Raw genomic sequence first — 22,968 nt, forward strand, 5'->3', positions numbered from 1 at the left:
GCTAGTATCGCAATAAAAATACTCAATTAACAAATATCGATCATGTAATCAACTCACATTAGTTCAGCTCTCATAAATCCCCGTACACGTTTTTATAAATGTGTTAAGCTAATTGAACAATGGAATTCTAATGAAATGCACCATGTGACGGCAGTAAACATTTGTAATGTGCAAATACAAAAATTCAAATAAAAAATCAATACCACTGAGACTGATTTAGACAGGCAAGATGTTACGACGCCTTTGTGCTCGACTATATATACGACTATATATATGCTTAAATCAGTCGATACATATTTATGGCCCCTGCACTTGTGGTGCACTCGATGTTCAATGGAAAACGATGCATCAAAGTCACATATCACATATGGAGGAGACACTCGTCATGATGTCGGTTTTCATTTTTTAACCTTCAATTGGGTGGCAGTCATCTTACAACACACGATTTTTCCAATTCCACACACACTTAGACACTCCGATGGTGGCATGACAATTGAATTGCAATTAAGCGGCCAAGTGCAATTAACTCAAACAATTACCAAGTCACCAAAGTCGGAGCCCAAAAGTCACCGCCAAAGCTGCAGCCATCATAATTGCTGTCCCCGTAAACGTTTCTCTTTGAATTTGGTTTCGTTTTGGTACTCTAAAATGGAGTATACTTACTAAGGGGTATACTTATATAATTTCAATATAAATAAAATGTTTTTAATAATATATCAAGCATTTTAAAAAAAATTTATTTTATTACTTCTCAAAAACATCTTAGTTGGACAGGATCTTAAAGAATTTGTTATGATATCTTTTTTACATAAGAGTAAAAGTTTATATTTATACTATACGGTATTCATTATCTTCATTTCTAAAGCTTTAAGTAACTGTTTCCTCTACTTCTCAAATAATAAAACTACATTTGAATAGGATTTTTTCTAAATATATTTGGGTCTTGTATAGTTTAAGAAATTAAGAGTATTTAAGAAATCGACTTACTTTAGTTAACCTACATTACCTTTTTTCGCTTTTGTTTATTTATTTTGCTCAGCACAAATCGTGTGCAACTTTTGGCGGCACTTTGCAGTTGATTTAATTACAATCAGAAGCTCATAGGGGGAAACTTGAACCCGAGATCAATGGAACTCAGTCGATATACTACGAACTATATGTTTCGACTCTCAATCGCTATGTTTTCCCTATTCTACATATGTATCTCCGGCCTTCGCACGTTCCAGTTTTTTCAGTTCAAATGCAACTGAGAAATCTTTAGAAAAAAATACAACAAAAAATTAGCCTAGACAATGCAATTAGTGGGGAAATTTTCTTTTAATGACATGATGGCACCAAGTTGCAGATGGAATTTGCTTTTTGAGGTTGTGCGCGTAAATTGCGTAGAAATCGCCGAACGAAAGGGGAACCGAACGGAACTGCACTGAAAGTGGGTTAAGAATTGCCATAATTGTTTTGTACATTCTCATGATGTTTTTTGCACCGCCTTGCCATTTTTTATTCGCAATAGAGATATTGCAATGCTAAAGCTTCCACTTAGGGAATCCATTTATTACAGAGAAAGGGGAGCAAGATAATTGCGTGAGAAGTCAGGCTAAGTGAGTGCAACATGATTTCTTTATAACTAATTGGTCTCGGGGGGAATGGCTTTTTACAATGTGAAGATCTTCATTAGAGGTCTTTCAGTGTAATAGTTAAGATATGCATAAGCTGGCGTGAATTTAATTATTATTTATTACATATGTATACCTATGCTTATAAATACCTATAGGTATTTAAAAGTTAACAACTTCTTTGTTTATTTTACCATTCCTATAGTATTTTATTTTTTTAATAGAAGCTGGTATTATCTTATGAACTAACAATCTCCGTGGATGAATTCTAAGCATGGTTTATTTTTTTCAGTAGCTTAATCTCTCATCCATTTTTTGATTAAAATCTAATATGTTCTATAAAACCAATATTCCCCCTTTTTATTCTTACCAGCCTGCCAACGCTTAGGGCTGTATAAAATCTCCCCAATTGCCGGAGAATCTCCTCCTGAAATCTCCTGTCCTGGTTTCGAAATGGAAACCAATTCGAACCGACTCGTGCTATTGACAGCTGACATTACAACAAGTGTTTTGTATCCTGGGCTCGGCTTGTGTTTGTACTTGTAATTGCTTTGCTTTTCACTTGGAAAGGGTTCATATAGGGTTGATTTCGGGGGCATAAAGGAGGTGAAGGGACGTGACACGCACACTCCATGACGAAAGGCCATATGGCAGGTGCCTCTCAGCCCTTTTGGCTCAGCCCAAAGGCAAATAACGTTTTTTCATTACGATTTTGAGGGAAATTTGATACTCCCCCGACATCCTCTGCAGATGGATGTTACTCCCCCTGCACAAAAAAAATTTTAAATGTCTTTATTTTTAAAATTTTTTAATGGAAAAGGGGAAATACAATATATTTTCTAAATATTTATAAGTTGATGTCAAAAATCCAACTTGAAGTTTATGCTATATTTTTAAAATTACATTAAATACATTGTTTTGAGTGTACCATCTGCAACCCTTGGATGCTTTTGGCAACCCATTTTGCGCACTCAGCGACCTGCACATCCACCCCTCGTTTTTGCTTCTGCAATATTAAAGTTTGGGCGAATTTTGTTGCAAATTCTAGTCAAATATGCGAAATTTGTCGTCTGCAGCTGTTGGCCTGCTGCCCTTCCTTCCAATTTTCCCCCTTTTACCCCATGTTTTCCCCCTTCGAATGCATTCGCTTCAGTGCATTTGCGTCTCAGTCAAATTTCATTCCGTTTAAACCCACTCCAAGAAAGGATGTCGTCGAAAAAAATTTGAAACGCTTATGTCAGAGTTTTGTTTTTATTTTCGGATCATTTCTGCATAAATTGAATTCCATTTAACGCTTACCAGACGTATATTCTTCTTCTGGAAAAAATTTAATAATGCTTATAAGAGTTGGAAAAGTTTTAGCATAATATTGGCTTTGGTAATATGTCAATTTAACCGGATGCGCAAAGGAAATGCCTTTGTTTATTTCCATGATCCATAAAATGACTGTAAAATATGATTACATATTTTCAGAGTGCTAAATTATAAGATTAATCGGCTAATAAAATTCAACCGGATTTTATGGACCTAAATTGGCTTTAAAAGTTCCGATTACCCTTTTGAACGGAAACGGATATGTTACATACTCAAATATATGTTTTCGAATGTGTTAAATAGGGCGGAACAATTAAGTTAATTACGGATTATATTGCGTATCAAATTCAAAAATGGCTTTAAAAGAGCTTTCAAAATGAGTGTGGCTCAAAAGTAATAAGTTGGTTTCCTTTAAAGTAACCCAACAGTCACCAGTTGCTGAATCCCACACGAAGATTTAAGCTCAAGCTCGATTTGCTTATAATTTATTATGCCTGGGTATATATTTAATTTTAATTTCAGTAGATTGTTTTTTGTTAATTTTTCGCCTCTTCAAAATTATATGCCTACAAATATGGAAGTGCCATCGAATTAATCGCCACTTTGAGTTTACCTTTTTGTTTTCGTTTTCGAATTGGGATATCCATTATGGATTTCTAGTTTCCTAGGCCTATGTCTGGCTTCTGACCTTCAGATCGAAGCCGACTAAAAATAGAGAGATTCAAGAAATCGGCATTGTCATTCACGCAGATCTAGAAGAGATACTCGTACAATCCGTCAGTTTGCCAGCTCATTCATAATTCCATTCGTTACTTTGATGAGTTGCCGCACTTGAGCGCACTTCAGCGTCGACTTTTGATGTATTTTTTGTGCGTTTTTCTATTTGAATTGTACTTGAAATAAAAGTGCTACAACACTCGAACACTTCCAGGCCGAAAGACGGAACAGAATCCCCAACCCCCGTCAATTGCTGAAAAGGAAACTGAAATAATTGTAAAAAAAAAGGTAAAACACAAAAAAAATTTGAATCTTATGCTAATAAAATTGATTAACATGACTTAGATTGATGACTGTCAGGGTCACGTCTGCCACGCACTCAGTACAGAAGTCTTATTTTTGTCTAGAATTCTCCAGATAAAGAAAATATGTATCTTTTGGCTTAGAAATTATGATTTTAAGTATAATCAAATTTGAAATATAATTATTTTGAATTTTTGTTATACAAATATCTGTCATAAAATCCTGTCAAAATATCTGTCAAAATATCCGTCATTAAAATCTGTCAAAATATCTGTAAAAAAATATTGCTAAATTTTGGTAATACAAAAAAATCTGTCATAAAAATCCGTCATTAAAAATATAACTGAATTGTATTATTAATATTTAAGTTACTTAGTAGTACCTCGTTGAGCTCGTTGTTTAATTTCCAATCGATTGGCATTTCAACCTGAAAATTTTTAATTTTTGCCATTTTTCGATAAAAAGTGATGTAACCCCTACAAAAATTGAGGAAATTGGTCAAAAAATAAATTTGTTTAAAAGTGATGAGGATTGTTAGCATATTTAGCAAGCTGTTCAAAGCAGTCGGTCTTTTAGCTGTACGCCTTGATTTGGCTGAGCTACGATGGAAAAACCGGAAAAAAATGTCGAATTTGTGACAAAAATCTGAATTTTGTATTTTTGACAAAAATTGTAACCCTTTTTTCGCCATAAAAATTCAGTTTTTTGGCTGCCATAACAAAAATATAAGTCAGAATGAGGAATGTCATACCTTGTTGAGCTGGTTGTTTAATTTCCAATCGATTGGCATTTCAACCTGAAAATTTTTAATTTTGGTCATTTTTCGAAAAAAAGTGATGTAACCCCTACAAAAATTGAGAAAATTGGTCAAAAAATAAATTTTCCTAAAAGTGATGAGGATCGTTAGCATATTTAGCAAGCTGTTCAAAACAGTCGATCTTTTTGCTGTACGCCTTGATTTGGCTGAACTACGATGGAAAAACCGGAAAAAAATGTCGAATTTTTGACAAAAATCTGAATTTAGTATTTTTGACAAAAATGTTAAAGCTTTTTTTCGCCATAAAAATTCAGTTTTTTGACTGCCATAACAAAAATATAAGTCAGAATGAGGAATGTCATACCTCGTTGAGCTCGTTGTTTAATTTCCAATCGATTAGCATTTCAACCTGAAAATTTTTAATTTTTGCCATTTTTCGAAAAAAAAGTGATGTAACCCCTACAAAAAATGAGAAAATTGGTAAAAAAAATAAATTTTTCTAAAAGTGATGAGGATCGTTAGCATATTTAGCAAGCTGTTCAAAACAGTCGGCCTTTTAGCTGTACGCCTTGATTTGGCTGAGCTACGATGGAAAAACCGGAAAAAAATGTCGAATTTTTGACAAAAATCTGAATTTTGTATTTTTGACAAAAATTTTAAAGCTTTTTTTCGCGATAAAAACTCAGTTTTTTGGCTGCCATAACAAAAATATAAGTCAGAATGAGGAATGTCATACCTCGTTGTTTAATTTCCAATCAATTGGCATTTCAACCTGAAAATTTTTAATTTTTGCCATTTTTCGAAAAAAAGTATAGAAATTTTAAAAAAATTTCTTTCTGTGCCGATACATACGCTATATTAATTGTCAGTCAACTCAGCCAACACAGATCGATTTGTTTTTCTCATGACTAATCCCCAGTTTTATATTATTTTTTTTATAATTTTCGGTGGCACAACTCTGACATTGCAACACTTGTGCCCGCCGAGGGTTAACCCGCTGTGAAATTTAATGTTGAGCTGGGGATCAAAATTACATTTTTGACTGACACCGTTGGAGGGGTCATTATTTCATTGATAAATCGTTGAAGCGTGCGTTTTCCGCTTTCAAAAATATTTACATAGCGCAACCTCAAGCATCGTTTTAATCATTATGATATCCGAGAGATATGTGAAAAATGTTTGATGCAAAGCGATTTTCCATGTGCCGACATTCCACAAACATTTTTGTGCATTTCGTTTTGTCATGTTAATAAGATAATTATGCTTTGATTAATATTTAATTGATCTTAAGTAAACTGGGGGTTTGGGTTGCTAACCAAAAAATGTGTTTAATATCATTTGTTAATGATTGCTTTGTTTTTATCTAGCTTTTTACTTTATTGATTGTTAAATACCATATTTTTACATACTTATCTCTACGATTGTTTTCAATTTGCGAAAAATCTCACATCCCACATTCCCACATCATATCCATTTATTTCCCATATGCATAACCATAACCCCAGCCCCATATCGTATATCACACGCACTTAATCCCTACTTTCATTTTCGCTTCTCTCTCACTCTCCCCAGACATTACACAATTTTTATTTACTTGAAAATCAGCCGAATACATTTTTACTGGGCTTTGAATCGCCTTAGCTCCTCCAAAGAAAAATACGAAAAAATTGTGTCACTTGCGGCTTTTCTCTGAGCCCTAAACATTGTAATTGTTGTTGAGTGTATTGTGCATATAAGTACGAACATATAGATATATTTCTCTTTATTTCTTTGCATTGTGCATAAAACTGTCTGGGGTAACTTGATACCCTCGGGTAAAACTGTCGCGACAATTGTTTGGCATTTTTTTTTTTGGGTCTTGGGTTGGGTGGATTTATTTTATGGTAGCTGAAAAGTGTTTGAGGGAAGGTTGTGGAGTTTAAACTGAAGTGCTTGTACATTTGACTTTTTGCCGTTTCATGTTTCCTTTAATGCCATATTTGTTATTGGCTGCCAAGTGTGGTAAATTTGTTGAATAAAATTTATGATAATTGTTTGGGTCTTCCCTTCAATGATTTTTCACTCATTCCTTGGCTTGCAGAAAATGTTTTTCCCACGCTGATTTATTTAGTCATTGGAAACACTTTTTTTTCCCTTGCAGTAATTGTAAACTTCTTTTTCTTTTTTATGGTATTTTTTTTTGTTTTGTGCAGCCACCGCAACTATTCCGCTATTTGTCTCTTTCTGGTTTGAAAAATACTTAGCATATTTTATCGGCCAACATTCGTCACGTTGCAGGAGATGAGAAAAGTGTTTGGCGTTTAGGTGGAGAAATGGGTGGGGACTTTCCCCCAGCCCCCGGGATTCCCCGCAATTTGTCACCCGGCATGAGGTGTCGGGTCCCATGTTCTGGGTTCTCAATTACAGAACCCATAAAACCGTTGGGGAACCACTTTGGAAACTCTGTAGAGCGACCAGAGCGAAGAGCTATTAAAACCACAAATTGCCGTAACTTGGCTAAGATATATCCGCTTCCGCCTGGCCCGCAGCCGCATCATTTGTCTTTCTTTTTGGCTCTTCTTTAGCTACTTCTTGTATTTTATGTAGTTTTTTCCATATTCCAACATTAATCTCTGTTGTTCTGCGGTTTGATTTGAATTCATTTCTGGTTACTTTTTCTATTTTTGGCAAGCTTTCAAGAAGTTCATTGTTTGCCTAAGTTTCGTTTTTATTAACACCTCTAAAGAACCGCAGAAAGAGTTTTTACTTGCGTGCTAGGCAATAAAATGTTAACCCATTTATGGCAGGGTAACTGTAAGTAACTGTTTGTAAAAACCAGTTGAGATTAAGTAATTAAAATTAAGGTAAAATAGACCATATATTAGTATTATTAAATGAATAAGACGTTGTTTTACATGATCAACTAAAAACTTTAAAGACTATCCATTAATTTTTGTTATAGCTGTCTGCCTCTATGATCCAGTTGCTCTCGGCGCAACTGCAACACTTTTCCGATCGTAACATTTTAAACATAATTCCAGGGTGATCTTGCCTCATCGCTGACAGAGGCAACAACCTATAAACGTGCCAAACTCAGCCTGCGGTCACATGCAAAACATTGTTTGCCACACATTTTTATATTCTTCCCCTTTGGCAGAGCATCTTCATCTGGGAAGCTGGGTAATTTACAAGTATGAAATCAGGCAATGGCCATCACAGGAGTTGTAGCTACATCGAGTTTCTAGAGTCTAGACCCCAGAACCCATTTACCAGCGATTCTTCCGCTTCTGGCATTGCATAAATTTGCAGTTGCTGCTGCCGTGAGAAGTTCTGCGATGATTTTCTCACGCATGTCTCTAGGATATGCACGAGTGAGCTTCTTGTACTTTGGGCCTCCAACTTGTACTTGAACTTCTACTTGTATCTAGAGACTTATTATAATTTGTGAACTATTTTTCATGAGCTTATTCCAGACGAGACCTCTCCCCTTCCCTCCAATTAGCATTCCGCCTGGGAACCCTGAGTATATATATAAGTATATTCCAAAGGGGGGTTACAACAAATTGCAACAGGTTCAAAAACTAATTTGCATGCATGAAATTGCACTGCGAGTTCAGCTGACTTGACTTGTCTGGAGTTCTCGGTTGGAGTTTTTTCTTTTTAGTTTACAGACACGATCGAGACACAGTCGCTTAAGCGTCATATATATGTATGAACATAGAGGCCGCAAGTATAATCAGAAACTTGTCCAAAACTATAGCACCCAGCTGGCACAGATCAGATCAGATCAAGCCTAGCCTCGATCTGTTTGTTTCTAGATATATATACAAGATGTGGAGTGTGCGAGTTGCCATTGTCTGGCAATGCGGTTGGTCTTTATTCTCATTTCTTGGTCTTGCCGCATTTTTCAATTGAACTTGAAGTGTCTGTCGCGGAGTGACGCTCCCCTGACTTCAAAGACCGAAAAAGACTTGCCTAGATTTGGACAAGTCGCTGGATAAGTGTTTGGCAAATACAGTGCAATCTGGCGAATTAAAGTTGCATAATAGCCCATGAGTTAGGGGAAACATAAACAAAATAATGATATTAAAATAAACTATGGACCATTACATAAATACTATATAAGTGGGATAAGTATAGGTAATAGGTAATAATAATACATAATATTTGACCTAACATCATATTAGTATTATGGTATTATAACAAAACTATGAACAACTACATAAATAATATATAAATAAGTTAAATATTTGAACACACTTCGTGATATCAAAAATTATCTGATCTAACATAATATTAGTATACCTGAAGAGCAGTGTATAATATATACCTACATAGTTATATCTATAAAGTGTCAAGTTGTCTGTTGGTAGATAACACCCCAACGAACCCCGAACACCCCAACGAAATACAGACAACAATGAATGAAATAACAATAATAGTTGTGATCTATCCCCTTAAAGTGAGTTTAAGGTATCTATTGTTCGATATTATTTGTAGATTGATTTTTATTTACCTGGTCTTGCGTGTGTTTCATATTCATTCTTTCCGCCATTAATGAATGCTATCACTTTGATCTCACTTACTTTGGCGGTTAGTTCGATATAAAAGTGTCTGTCGGGTGTCTTTTATAGCCTGTCTATATACCCCATCCGATTTCTTTATATCGCCCCATGTGTGTTCAGTGTTGATTGACATTTGGCCGGCATTCGAGGTGATCTATATGCTTCGCTCAGCTGTGGCTGCTGTCTCGTAAATCATGCCACGAACAACGATTTATATGTCTGCAAAGACTGTATATATATCACCATATATTCAAGTTGTGACTCTAAGGTTAAACAGGATTATTTGTACACCTTTTTCTTTTGAATTCGAGTGTGTGTGTGTGGTGCGTGAGTTTTGCCTACATTAGAGGTTCTTGTTTTTGGTTTTTGCCACGCTAATTATAATTTATGTTGGTCATGTTGGATGTGACATGTGTTTACCATTTTACCGAGAATGCAACTCATAAATTTTGTGCAACTATAATTTATGCAACGGCAAAAGTTCTACCGCAGATACGTATCTAAAGTGTAAACTAATTATACCGCTTTTGTTTCCCTTTTTTTTCCAGATGCCGCCAATTTGGAGGACAGTGCCGAGGTGGAAAAAAACCAAAAGGAAATCGAAACGATCGATTACATTGACAAGTAAGTGGACCTAAATCAGTTGGGATCAAATGGATTTATTGCGGAAAATGAATTACCATGTCGGTGGAGTGGACAATTACCAGATCTTGGCCTGAACTTGTGCAATTTTCCTGTTTTTCTGTCTGGTTAACGCCCTACGAGTAAATTTATTCGCCGCCAATTACTGGGTGGAGAATTAACTTGTTGCAATTTCGCGAAAACCATAATTGTTTACTAATCGCAGAGTTTCCTTGGCTGCTGTGTTGCACTGCAGTTGCTGTTTAGTTGCCGGGTTGCAAATGCTGTGGCAATGTTTACGTTCGATTGTGCAAATTGTGTATACGACACGTTGACCAATCCTCAAAATTGACAAAACACTGCGACGACAGTTGGGTGTTATTATCGTCGTCGATTCGCTTGATTGCTCTACAATTTGCCGATTGCGCTATGAAACTTTAATGATTTCGATTGGAAATCGATCGTAAAAAGCTATTTTGTATTCATGAATGTTAAAAGGTAGCTGCATACGGGATTAAGCAATTAATAATGTAAACCGTACTTAAAAAAAGCAATTTCATTTACTCAAAAAATTACAAAAGTTTTAAACGTTTTTGTCTTAATTTACTTCAATAAAAAATAATTATGAAAGACATTTCCCATATACTAATATTTTGTATTGACTCACAACATTTGAAATGATTGTAATTTAATCAATCTTAAAGAAAATAAAAACACTGTAATTTTAAATAGAATTTCAATAATAAACCTTTAAAAACGGTTATTTCCGTATACAAAATTGTGTGTTAACACTAAAGCAAAACATTTTCCCACACCATTTTCATAATGATTATAATTTTATCATCCATTGAAAATATCGAAACCATGCAATTTAAAAATTAATGTTAATAAGGGCTTGTAAGTAAGATCGATGTCCCTTTCAATAAATCTGTAATTTCTCACCCCGAAAAAGGCTCATTAAACTTCAGTTGAGAGCTGGTCCCATTTTGGACCTGCTTGAAACATTGAAACAAGCTCAAAGTGTGAATTATGCAGCCATTTTTTGCCCGCATTTTTATGTTCGTCTTAATTATTTTATTGCCTGCGGTCATGAGCGCGCATTTAAGCCATTTGTGGACTGCAATTGAGCGACAGCTCGACCACAAATGCAACAACATCGGGGAGATTCGGATCGTCGAAGTTGTTACCGTTTATATGGCCAATGAACACGGGCAAGTTTCTGCAGAAGTAGAGTTTTTTCTCTTTTTTTTTTGGTATCCCCCTCAGATGTTGCGCAATATTTAATTCACTTAAACAGCCGCCAAAATCGGTTGGTGTGGCGAGATTTTCGTTTTATTTTTTTCTGTGGCAACTTGTTAAGTTTTTTTTCTGTACCGAGATCATGTTGTTTTACGGGCGGTGGCGGCCTGTCCAATCGTCAATGTGTTTAATACATAATTTCCTTATCGTTGCGGGATTTTCTTGTTTCGGCCTTTTTTTTTCTACATGTGCCATTTGGTTGGTTAGCTTTTGATATGTAGTTGAGATTTGATTTCTTGAAGTTTAATGACTTAAAATAATTATGATATTCAGCGAGTCAGGTAGCCAGGAGTTTGGTTTTGCGGCACTTTTTTGGTTTCTGGTTTCCAATTGATGCAATATCAGAAACAAGTTCCCATGTCAGCCACTTCTTCGACGACTTCTTCTTAATTAACTTCCCATACTATATCAATTTCACTCGGAGATTGAAGACCCAAGTGGAAGTTGCCTGGGAAGAGCAAAAAAAAACCAGAAAAAAAACATAACGAGATCGGGGCGACAAAATCATGTCGACAGATCATGTAAAAACAACTTTTTTGCACTAACGAAGCTCCAATAAACTTTGTGATTGCTCTCATTTAATAAAACCATAAGAAAATCACAATTGAATTGAGTTAAATGTTGTTTTGTTTGCTGAAATCCAACCACAATTTAATTGTAAAACTTAAAGCTCAACTTTGTTTACAACTTTGCGAAGGCGTGACATTTCCTTTGGCCATAAACAAATTTCGGGCCAAGCCCCAAAATGTTATCCATCCGCTTCAGTGTTCCCATTATGATTCGCCTTGGCGTAGGTTAAATGTCATCTCGACCACTTAGCCATAAATTAAATCATCATCATTAGCGTGACTCTGACCCATAATTAGAATATTATCGCCAGCGACTAATCAAATGCATTTGAATTAAGATAAATAAACAAATTGAGCAAACAGCCCAGTCATTTCGAACTCCTACAACTTAATGAGGCTTCGTCATCATGATCATCATTTTATTTATTCAAAAGCCTTCTTCAGCTTTCAGTGCGGGAGTCAACACTTTCTTTTGGGATAAGTTTCACTTTCCACTCGAAAAATCGAAGACCTTTTGATCGGACTAAATCGTTAACAAAAAAAGATACAAAACTGGTTCAGCTCATGTATGCAAATGAAGTTCAATAAACGCACGATTCCAACTGGCAATTTGTCGCCCCAACGAAACGCATTTAAATTAGCATATCACAAAAATAAAACGAAGAAATCCACAGAAAACGTGCGAATATCCGAGGCAGGTTTAAATCGAAATTTGATTACGAAATTTTCGTATGCGAAAAGATAGAGGGAAACTTTCACTTGTCGTTTTTAATTGCCGATTGGGACTTTGAAGAGGAGGAGTTTAAAGGATGGCCTGCTGTGTTATATGGGTTTTCCACAAATTAAATGCTATTGGTTATTGAGCTTTCCGTGATTTTTCCTTATTGCAGATTACAGTTTGAGCGGCCAATTGCCACTTGTGGCATGCCGATGCGTTTGATGAACTTTTCATTGAGTCGGGAAAACGTGTAACCGTAAACCGTAAAAACCCTGCTGCTGGCATATCATTACACGATTTTACAGAGAAGAAAAACCCCGAAACGATGGCGCCGAAACAGGTGTAACCAGTGACCGACCGATCGTCTATTACGTGACGTCTTGATGGGAGACTCCGAACAGACAGATTATAATAACAATAACAATGAAGAAGCAAAAACAACCAGCATTTAATACTATAAAGCGAAGTTTGTTTTAGCTGCCGCTGGCTAAAGTCAAGTTTAAATACCAAAAGGTGGCCACCAATTGGTTTTAGCATAACAAAAGCATGGCCCCAGCAAGTGGAACAACAACAGAAATTCGAAAACGAAACAATAAACACGGTTTATAAACAGCTTTCAAAGGGTTAAGGGTAAAGGGCAAGAGTTAGGAGCGAAAACAAATTGGGGAACTTACTTATTGGGAATAAGCATCAGATATAAACGATAAGCCAATTTGCTAAGCTTTCTTGCCAGGCTATAAATTATGAAGAAGGCACTATTAAATAGTAACTAAAATTAAAGAAATAAAAAAGAATATGGTGAGAAAAATTCACTTGTAGTTAAAAATCTAAATGTTTTAACAATTTTTTAGTTTCACTTTCCCGGTTATTAGCCCAACCCTTTAAAATCTCTTCCTTGATGATCCATCGAAGACAAACCTCCGAACCATATACCATTGCAATCTATGCAAATCTCTAAAATACAAAAAAAAAATAGTTTTTTCCCTAACAGAAGACAAAGAAACAAGTTTGTCGCCTAAGTCTTTTGTTTTGTCATGCCACCGAAACGACAATAAATCTATTTAGAATGATAAATTAATATGTGAAAAAAAAAGACAATCAAGTTATTATTTCTGATTAGCTGGCTGGAGAGAGGGTAGGCCACATTTAGCGCTCTAATTAAACATTTATCCTTTATCGGATTTTCCATTGCAACACATCGATCGGCAACGCCTGAAATGCAATCAAAGAGCTGAGACCAAATATTTTATGGCTTTTTAATGGATGATGGAAAATGGTTAAAATGCAGCCGTATGCCTTGCACAACTTGTGGGCGTTTTGCCAGAGCCCCATTTTTTTGTTCGACTTATATTTTTGTGGCTCAGACCACCTACAAATATTATGAGCCATTATTAAATGCAGCATTTTTTTATTGGTACCCAGACAACGGGCACAGGTCGTAGTTGCAAAATCTTTGTATTATTTTAATGTTTTGAATTCTATGGACACGGACACCTTGGCACAAAACGCTTTCACAACAATAAAAGAGAAAAAGTATAAATAAAAAAAAACTTTTATGGCCAGCGGGGGCATGTGGCACGAGCCTTGGCCAAGTTGAAATGCAAAAACCGAAAGAGAGACAAGTAAATTAAGAGGTGGAAACCGCGTTGGTGCCTTTTTTGGTGGTGTCAGAGTTAAGTTTCTCAACTTTTTAGCGGAAAATGAAACTGATATACGAGGAAATGGTTAAGCATAAAAGGAGCAGTAAAGTCTCAATTAGAATTTTAATGAGATTTTTATGTGCTTTCATCTTAACCTTGAAAGTTTATGAAAAGAAATTGTTCAAGTAATGAGTTAACAATTATTTTAAATACACACAGAAAATTCTGACGTTCTCATTTGAGTTAAAAATGTTCTTAAAAATAGAAAAGGATCAAGTTGAATTGGCGGTGTTTACATTGTATATCTCAACAAATAAACTATTAGTCCAGTCAGTAGTATTTACTTATCAAAAAGTTGTTAAATAAACTCAATTTAACTTTTCTCTTCCCACCATTTCGTTCTTATATTGAGAACATGGTTTTTAAGAACTAGTGTTCTCAATTCAAGAACAATTTACTTGAATATATCTCTCTGTGTATAAATAAGATTATACCTTTGATAGGTCTTGCAATTAAAATGGAAAAAAATATATGTTCTCCATATTCTATTACGATTTTTTAGATCGTATTTAGCTCCAACCTAAATACCTTTTAGTACCCTGGCAACTTTATTTATTAATATTTTTCAACGGTTTGTGTCAAATTTTTAAGTGGCTCTTGCCCACTTGACACCTAAATTGCTGGTCGCATTTTCATACCTGTTGATTATGCAGATTGCAGCTGAGTAAGGAAAACAAAGTCAAAATTGTAGCTCTCCACCAGAAGGAAGTTCCTCAACTTTTCTGGCATTACCGTTAGGGCCATGTCAGGCGCCAGTAGAAGAAAAAATTGAAGTAAAAGTTAAAGTTAAAATTCAGAAAACGTTGGCCATATGTGAAATTAGCATAGGAGAAGAAGGTAACCAAAGTGAGCGTCATGAAATCTAACCAAGCAGGGGGCAAGTCAGACAACAATAAAACATAACTATAAACTGTTTGGCCATATAACACTGGTCTTAGCATGCAAGCAGCGATCATCGACCAACTGGGACTTCAACTCCAGCTGAAACCCAGACTTTTGGATGGGGGGGAACACTTGGGGTCTACGAGATGGAAACAAACTTGCACGACAGCTGTTGGCGTTGGTCTGACAATCATCCTGGCTAGGGGATTTTCGGAGAAACAGGGGGATATGTTAGAGGAATACGAGGGGACTTGGGACTTGGCCAGTCAGCTTTCAGCCAGCTGAAAACGACAGATAAACAAGTAAGTAAGTTGGCCTGGCTGGCAGCCTTTTTTTTTTGCAGTTTCGGTTATTCTCTTGGATTTATATGCCAAAGACGTGCAAATTTTGAACCAGTTTATAAACAAAGCCGGGGCCAACAGGCCGTAAACAAAAGCTTCTCCCGAGTGGCCTGTGAGTTATGGCGAAATTTGTATGCCTTGCACCCGTCAACAATTGACTACTGCATGGGTTTATTATGGCCAGGCGAGGGTTCCTTTTTTTTATCGCTGCATAGGTCTAGGCATATTGAATGTTGATCCGGGATATTGTAATCACAATGGATTGATGGGACAGCTTAATAGCCGTGTTATTTAGGGCTTAAAAGTCCTGGCATATGCCATTTTGATTTAAGACCGTAACAGATTAGGTGTTCTGTAAGTAATATAGTATATAAAATTCTAAGAAAATATATTTAACTGTTTAGATTTATAAATTTTTTAAAATATAATGCATTTTTAAATTAGATACAAAATATTTGCAATGGATAAAAACATTTAAAATTCTAATTTACCTTACAAAAACTTCTTATATGTTTGGTATACTCTTCTTAAGAGCTTAAATCCCGTCCCATCTGCTATATTTTTTCAGACTTGCATCTCTGTTTTAAACCCATCCTGAGGTAAAGTTTATTCTCCAGTTTTAAGTGGTAGACAAACATCGCCAGCCTCCATTAGAGCAGCCCACTCCGCCTTCGGTTGGCTGAAAGTCGGGCTTGGACAAGAAGAAAAACAGGATTATCTCTTATTCCCGGTGAATGAGTCATGCTCGAGCAAATCCCCAGCTGGGTCACTCGCTCAAAGATAAATTGGCAACACGCGTCGCAGATGGTTCTGCAGATCTCGATCCCGATCCCGAACCCGATCCCCCGCCTTTGGGCCAACTCTTTCTGGCCAAATCCCCGAATCCAAACAGAAAAAGCACCACGGAAACCCCTTCTCCAGCACCTCCTCATGACTTAGTTTTTGAAGCCCGGCTTGCGTTCTCTAATTGATGTCTTGGCTTCGGCTCTCTACGGTTAATTGTCCAGAGATTGATTAACTTTCGACAGAAAAATAGAGCTGAATGGCACAAGGATTCCACTCGGGGCTAATGGATACAAATGGTAATAATAGACCAAATTCGCTGGCCACTGGTTTTGCATCGATAGTTTTGGCCACTGGCTGTGTTCGTGATGTCGACGAAAAGAAATTGATTGCTTCTCCTCCAATTTATGACTCAATCAATCCTTTTGGCCAATTGCAATTTGCCAACTACACCCCAAAAAAGCTGAGCAATTGTATTTCTTTGTTTTTTTGTTGTTCAAATTCCAAATTGGCCCAAAGCAAATTAGTGCAACCTTTTTGTGTGTGTGTGTGTGTGAGTGCTTTGATTTAGTTTCATGTTTTGTTCGAGGCTATAATTTGCTTAAATTTTCTGCACAATTTCGTGATTTTTTTACTTTTTGGGTGGGGTCATTATTTCTTACAGGAATCGAACATGTGTCAATCACTTTGAAGGCTTTGCGTGACCAATGTTTTCAACACCTCTTAAAGTCGTTTTTACTGCTTTTTGGATTCCTGTCTTAAATTTGTAGCTTACCTGTTATTTATTTCTAACCGATTCTTGTTGTTTAAAAGCGTTTAGGTGATGTGTTAATCCCAAGCAAAAATAGAAAATAAATAACCAAAAATGAAGTATGAAAAATTATGCATGCATACAATGGAAAGACATTAGAAACTTGTTTTGACTCATGAGATTGACTGTTTTTGCAGTTTAGAAATAATAAAAAAAATAACCTCGGATTTTTACTTTGGCCTTAATGTGCTTAAATTATGATTGGCTAAATAAATGTTGGCTCATACAAATAATTGTGATTTTTATGATTTTTTTTGCTGAGGCTGTAAAATAAATCATTTAAATGTTGATAGATAATTAAATTTTAATACTGTTCGTATTGATATAAGGGTATAAAATACATAATAAATATAGCTTCTTTAGCTTTCCGTACTTAAATTTATTTTTTTGTAATTTCCACAATTATCCCAGAAATTACCATACAAGTGGCCTGATTTACCTTCTTAACTTTCACACGCCTACCATAATCATCCAGTAAATCTTTCCCATATCACGAGCGTGAGAGTGTCGCTCCATTAGGGCGCTCAATTACAGTTAAACCGGAACCAGATCCAAGTCCTCGACGGGTGGTCCACCACTCCAACGTAGACCTTTCATCAAAAAGCCGTTTAAAGTGGGTGGACCCCTGCAGGCATGGCCCTTACAATCTACTCATTATGTGAAATCAATACCAGCATTTACAGATATTTTATTTTATTGATGAGATTTCTGGCGGTTGGCGTGAATGGAAGAGTAAATATAATCGAGAAACGAATTTCCGAGAAGCTGCAATTTAATGAGTTTTCATTTTTCAAATCTATTGGCTTGTTTTCGAAACGTTTTGACGCGTTTTGTATTTGGCAAAAAAGGAAACCAGTTAAGCTGTCTTGCCCCCTGATTTATGACCTGCAATTAAATGCGGCAAAGAAAAACTCAATTCAATTTGCGTTTTTTTTGGCTCGTGTCGGCGGACTGTAATATTTATTTTTACTATACCACCGAACGGATGCCTCATTGTCTCCTAAATTATTTTCTCACACAGCAGCTGGCTAAAAGGGTTGCCAAGTTTTATGTGTATATATTTGTTTTCTTTGATTATTATTTTGGCTGTGGCTGTTATTTATAGCGACAAATGCAGGGCAATGTTTGGGTTGCCCCACCTTTTGTCTACATTTTAACGAAGCTATTTTAAAGTTTGAAATCTTTTCGAGATTGTGGTATTTTGTATTTGAAACATTATTCCCAAGGCATGGTATCGGAACTGATTTATGATTTATGTTGGCGTTGAATTATAGTCTATAACTCTGGGGAATATGTTTGTACTAATGGATATTACAACATTTCATTGGGCTCAAGAATATATAGAGTATTCTCTTGGGCTAAACCAGTTCTAGATTTTAGCCCTCTCTCTTGTGGCCAAGGAAACCAGTTTGTAGATCCATATGTACTCCACTTTACAAATGTCCAGCACATAATTAATTATCATTTTTTCTCGGCCAGAAATTAAATTAAGACCACGTGCCAGTATCTATCATATGAACTGTCAGCGCTACTTAATCGCACTATCTGAGTCATGGATATATATCTTTTTTTTTACCATTTCTCTTTGTCTTTTCTTGTCGCCTGAAAATTGTGACTGCCTCTCTCTTTGGTTTTTTATTTTCCATGCTAAGAGGTTAAAACCATTTGACATCTTGTGCATTGTAATTACACTTAACATAGCTTTCATAGTGCAACGACTGCGGCTGAGACGTGCAGTTTAATTCAATTAATCCCCCGAGTGACACTAATCGAATCGATTATACACATTTTAAATTCCCCCCTGACAAAAGTTGGTTGGGTTCGAGAAAGGTAAACGATGTCAAGTGGTTGAAATATTGTGATTAGAAGGGGATAGGTATTAGCATTTAAATTCTGTGGGCATTGTAAGTTAATTACTCAAATACGATTTTTAATGAATGTAAAGAAACGTTGCTACATAATAACTAAAATAAGCTTACTTACCAAGCCATATTTAAAGTTCCAATAATATATTTGTTTACTTTCTGCATTCCTTATCCACACATTTATCTAAGCTATAGCCCCGAAAATATTTATCTGTGATTTATGCAACTCTCCACGCTGCATTTATTTATAGCACGAATTCCCGCTCTGCTATCTTAAAGATCTACTTCTGTCGCCCCTCCTGCAGTGCTTTAATTAAATCTGCTCCATTCGCAACCCACATGCACGTATATAAAATATTATATATATATCTCTACAGAGTCTTACCGATCGATTCCATTCCATTTGGTTCCATTTGCTGTGCCTGCATTGTTAATTTAACGCTCTCGGGCAATTGGACTTAAGTTCCATGTGGCAAGCACGCCCGTTTTAGAACTGATTTAATTGCAATTGTGCGGCAGACATGCAATTGTTATCAGAACACCGCCACACACACCCTTGGGGGAAAACTGGAAATGCGGGCTAATCCACACCCAAGTTTAATTAACAAGTGTAATTGATAGAACCATGGATCGATTGACACTGCTCCCTTTTTATTAATCGCACCAATTGCCCAAAAGTGCTCTAGACAGATGTCAATAAACGCCGCAGACGGCGTCTTGCCACAAATGACACACATTTTCCGACACGGAAAATGGGAAAATAAATGCGTAACAAGTGAAAATGTTGCGTTTTCTTGGTGGCACCCCAAGAAACACCACTTCATCCATGTTTATTTTTAATAACACCAATAACAACAGAAACAGTTTTATTTTTTTTTTGAAGAGTCACGGCAATTTAATGTCGCTCTGAACGGGAAGACAAGCTGCAGAAAAAAGAATGAAAAAAAAGAGAGAGGGACTAATTTTTAAGCGTCTGACATTTATTTTGCATGACATTTCACACACGGAGACACACAGGCATATGGAAACTTGGGTGTTGCACCTCGTTATCCAGAGGAAATGTCTCTGCTGAGAACAATTTCGGATCTTTTTATACCGGGATTAAGGGTATTTTCACTTGGACTCGAACTTTGCAACCTACAAACTAAAAATTTTTTAATTTTTGTGATATTGAAAATAATATAATAGTGAACATAATTAGAGGTAAAATATTATTATATATATTCACTTTTACTAAAACTTTGCAACCTACGAATTAAAAAGAATTTAATTTTTGTGATATTAAGAATAACATAATTGTGATTTTAATTAGAGAAAAAATATTATTCATATAAGTACGACACCTTTATAAGGCTATTTTCACTTGGACTACAACTTTGCAACCTACAAATTAAAAAAAATTTTTTTTATAAAATCAAAAATTAAAAAATTCTGAAATTGATTTAAAAAAAAACATTATTATTATAAATTCGATATGATAAACTATGTTTGAAATAAAATTCTGTGGTATATGGCTAAATGTTTTATAAAAATCGTACAGTCAAGCTTGTTCTCGCAGTTCTTAAAGAGTATTATAATCGTCGGTTCTTGAACCAAGAATTTTAATCTTGTTTGTTTCTTTTCTCTTTGTCTGCTACTTTTCGTTGATGCTTTTATTTTGGTCCCCCAATATTAAGCAATTTAGTCAAACACAATGTTTGTTCTATTTGGCGCACTCTCCTCCACTCGCCCTTTTTCCTCCGAACATCTCACTCTCCCAATTTTCTCAGTGTTTTCGACGATTTTCGAGTCTGTCGCGCATGTTTCCGACGGAGAGGGTTGTATTTTTTGGTTGCTGATGCCCCACGGCGGCTACGAAATTTCTGTTGCTCTATTCGAAATCAGTTCGGAAATTGCCGGCGGTCAGCACATTTACTTTGAAAAGCCGCGGCGTGAACTGAAAAGTTCTTATTGAAAAAAAGACGCACGTTTCATTTGAACTTTTCCCTCGGTCTATATTCTACAAAACTGAACAAGTGTGTGTGTGTCTGTGATTTGTTAATAAAAAATTGTAAATAATATACATAGTACGGGAAATTCGCATATTTTGTGATTTGACTGGGAAATTTGCTGACCCAATCAATGTATTTTTAGAATGATTTATGCCCAAGCCTATGAGCTTTGTGGACAATGTACCCGCGATAATCAAATGTGCAAATATAAATAAAAACTGAAATATTCAACAAAAATAATATCTAAAAATATAAGCAGAGCTTAACTTACTTACTATAAACACCAACAAATAATAAATAAATAAAGGGCTCAACTTCGAGGATATTGTAAAATATATAAACACCGTTTAAGAGGATTTTCCTTACCTCACTTAAAATAAACACATTTCTCCCCTTTTACCAACTGACTTCCATAATAATTGGCGCCTTATTCGCTCATTTTCCTCTGAGCAATCATATATAACACATCTTTTTAGATTGTCTATCTGGTTTTCCCCCCATTTCTTTCGTTGCCCATTAATCATGTTTTATTTCGCCAATATGCAATTCTATGCAATAAAGAGGAAAATAATTGCAACAATAAAATAAATATAAACAACTGCAGAAGTAGCAACCCAAATCCGTTGTAATCTTCATATCCGGCTTGTCGCTGTCTATGAGTTCTGCAGATGGAACCCAGTTCCCAGTCCCCAGCACCCAGTTTCCCATTTTTCCCCTTCAGGGATCACTTTTTGCATCATCATTACGATGGGGCCTCTTTAAAAAGAGTTGCGTGTGCCAGGCAAATGATGGGGAGTTTCAAGGGGGGTTGCTTTCAATGTAGGAAGTACGGGTCAAAGGGGAGTCTGGCTCTCAGTCGTTTTCCTGTTTGACATTTTAATTGCATTGTTGATGGATTTCACTGTTGACACTTTCCTTTTTACACCATAAATTGTTAATGAACTTTCAAGCTGCAAATTTTGCAGCTTGTGGGCTAAAACCGCATTTCGTTTTCGAGTTAATGGGGTTTCACTTGTGTCTCGTCTAGAAAAAAAAAGATAGAAAGTTAAAAAAACAATTCTGTGTAGATTTTGGAAATTATAAATAAAAAATTACTTTGCAAAGAATCTTTTTTATTTTTTTTCAAGCATTATGTAGCAGATTTTTAAGGTTCATCTTCAAAAAATAATAATATGGTTCTGTTAACTGCCTCCTGAATTTTCCCACTGATTTTCTTTGTCTTCCCTCCGAAGAATATTGTCTGTGAAAAGCAAAGTCCCAGTTAAATATCTTAACTAGACCGTCTTCCGTTCAACACCTCATTAGGCCAACTTTTCAACGGGGTCCGAAAACGACTTTTAATTGTGCCCACTGGACATACACAGCCCCTGTTTTTCTTTTTTTTTTGTTTTTGTGGCAGGAAGCACGATATGTCCAGAGGGTGAACATGATAAATGCCTTGGCCTGTCTAATGTTCTCTGGCCACCAAAATATTTACGACAGAGCCAAACTCGAGTGGAGCAATTAAATGTCCGGCCAACTGAAATTGTCATTGTAAAGAAAAAACTAAGAGTAAAACACTTACGATAAAAAAGCAACAAGTTGCGGACTAATTAAATAATTGAAACATTTAACGTGGGAGTCGCAAAGACAATGACAAAGAACTAAATTTGTGCAAACGAAAAGTCAAACAATCAGAGACGGAAAAAAGAGATTGTGAAATGTCGCAATTCGACTATACCTGCTATACAGTACCCGAGGGTTCCACGGATGATGATGATGATGATGGTACAGAGCTGGGCAGTAATGTCACCCTGGAGAATAAAGATCATTCGGATTGCACTCTAGAATCGGATGCTACGACTACAACATCTTCGCTGGAGCGTCATATATATCGGAATCAACATCGGTGTAGTAGGAGTTTTGGTCCCCAAAGGGTCTCTATACCTCTTCTGAGATCCAGTCGATCCAGGGAGGTGACGCCCCAACTGGGAATGTACCATGAGGGACCGGATCGGGATCCTCAATGGGGTTACTTTGTGCCCTTGTCACCAAACTGCTTCTTTAGTCCGCCGATGCAGAGAAGGCGTTATAGGTGGGAATAGAGATATGGATATTATGATAATGATATGTTTATTTGAATTTAATCTTTAATTTTGAT

General features: G+C 36.0%; 1 protein-coding gene across 9 annotated transcripts in view; it reads left to right on the forward strand.

Moving 5' to 3' along the window:
* The window catches only part of pyd (zonula occludens-like protein polychaetoid), a 92,043-nt gene that overhangs the window by 27,804 nt on the left and 41,271 nt on the right, over window positions 1–22,968 (forward strand). For 7 of the 9 annotated variants that reach the window (XM_065866351.2, XM_065866350.2, XM_065866340.2 and 4 more), the window contains exon 2: window positions 9,797–9,872. In XM_065866351.2, the coding sequence (XP_065722423.2) occupies window positions 9,797–9,872 (76 nt within the window). Of the gene's footprint in view, window positions 1–9,796; window positions 9,873–22,366; window positions 22,903–22,968 lie in introns of those variants that run through there. The other 2 variants (XM_065866352.2, XM_065866341.2) reach the window with 2 other exon arrangements.

This window comes from Drosophila suzukii, chromosome 3, assembly GCF_043229965.1.
Source record: "Drosophila suzukii chromosome 3, CBGP_Dsuzu_IsoJpt1.0, whole genome shotgun sequence".
Lineage (NCBI taxonomy): Eukaryota > Metazoa > Arthropoda > Insecta > Diptera > Drosophilidae > Drosophila > Drosophila suzukii.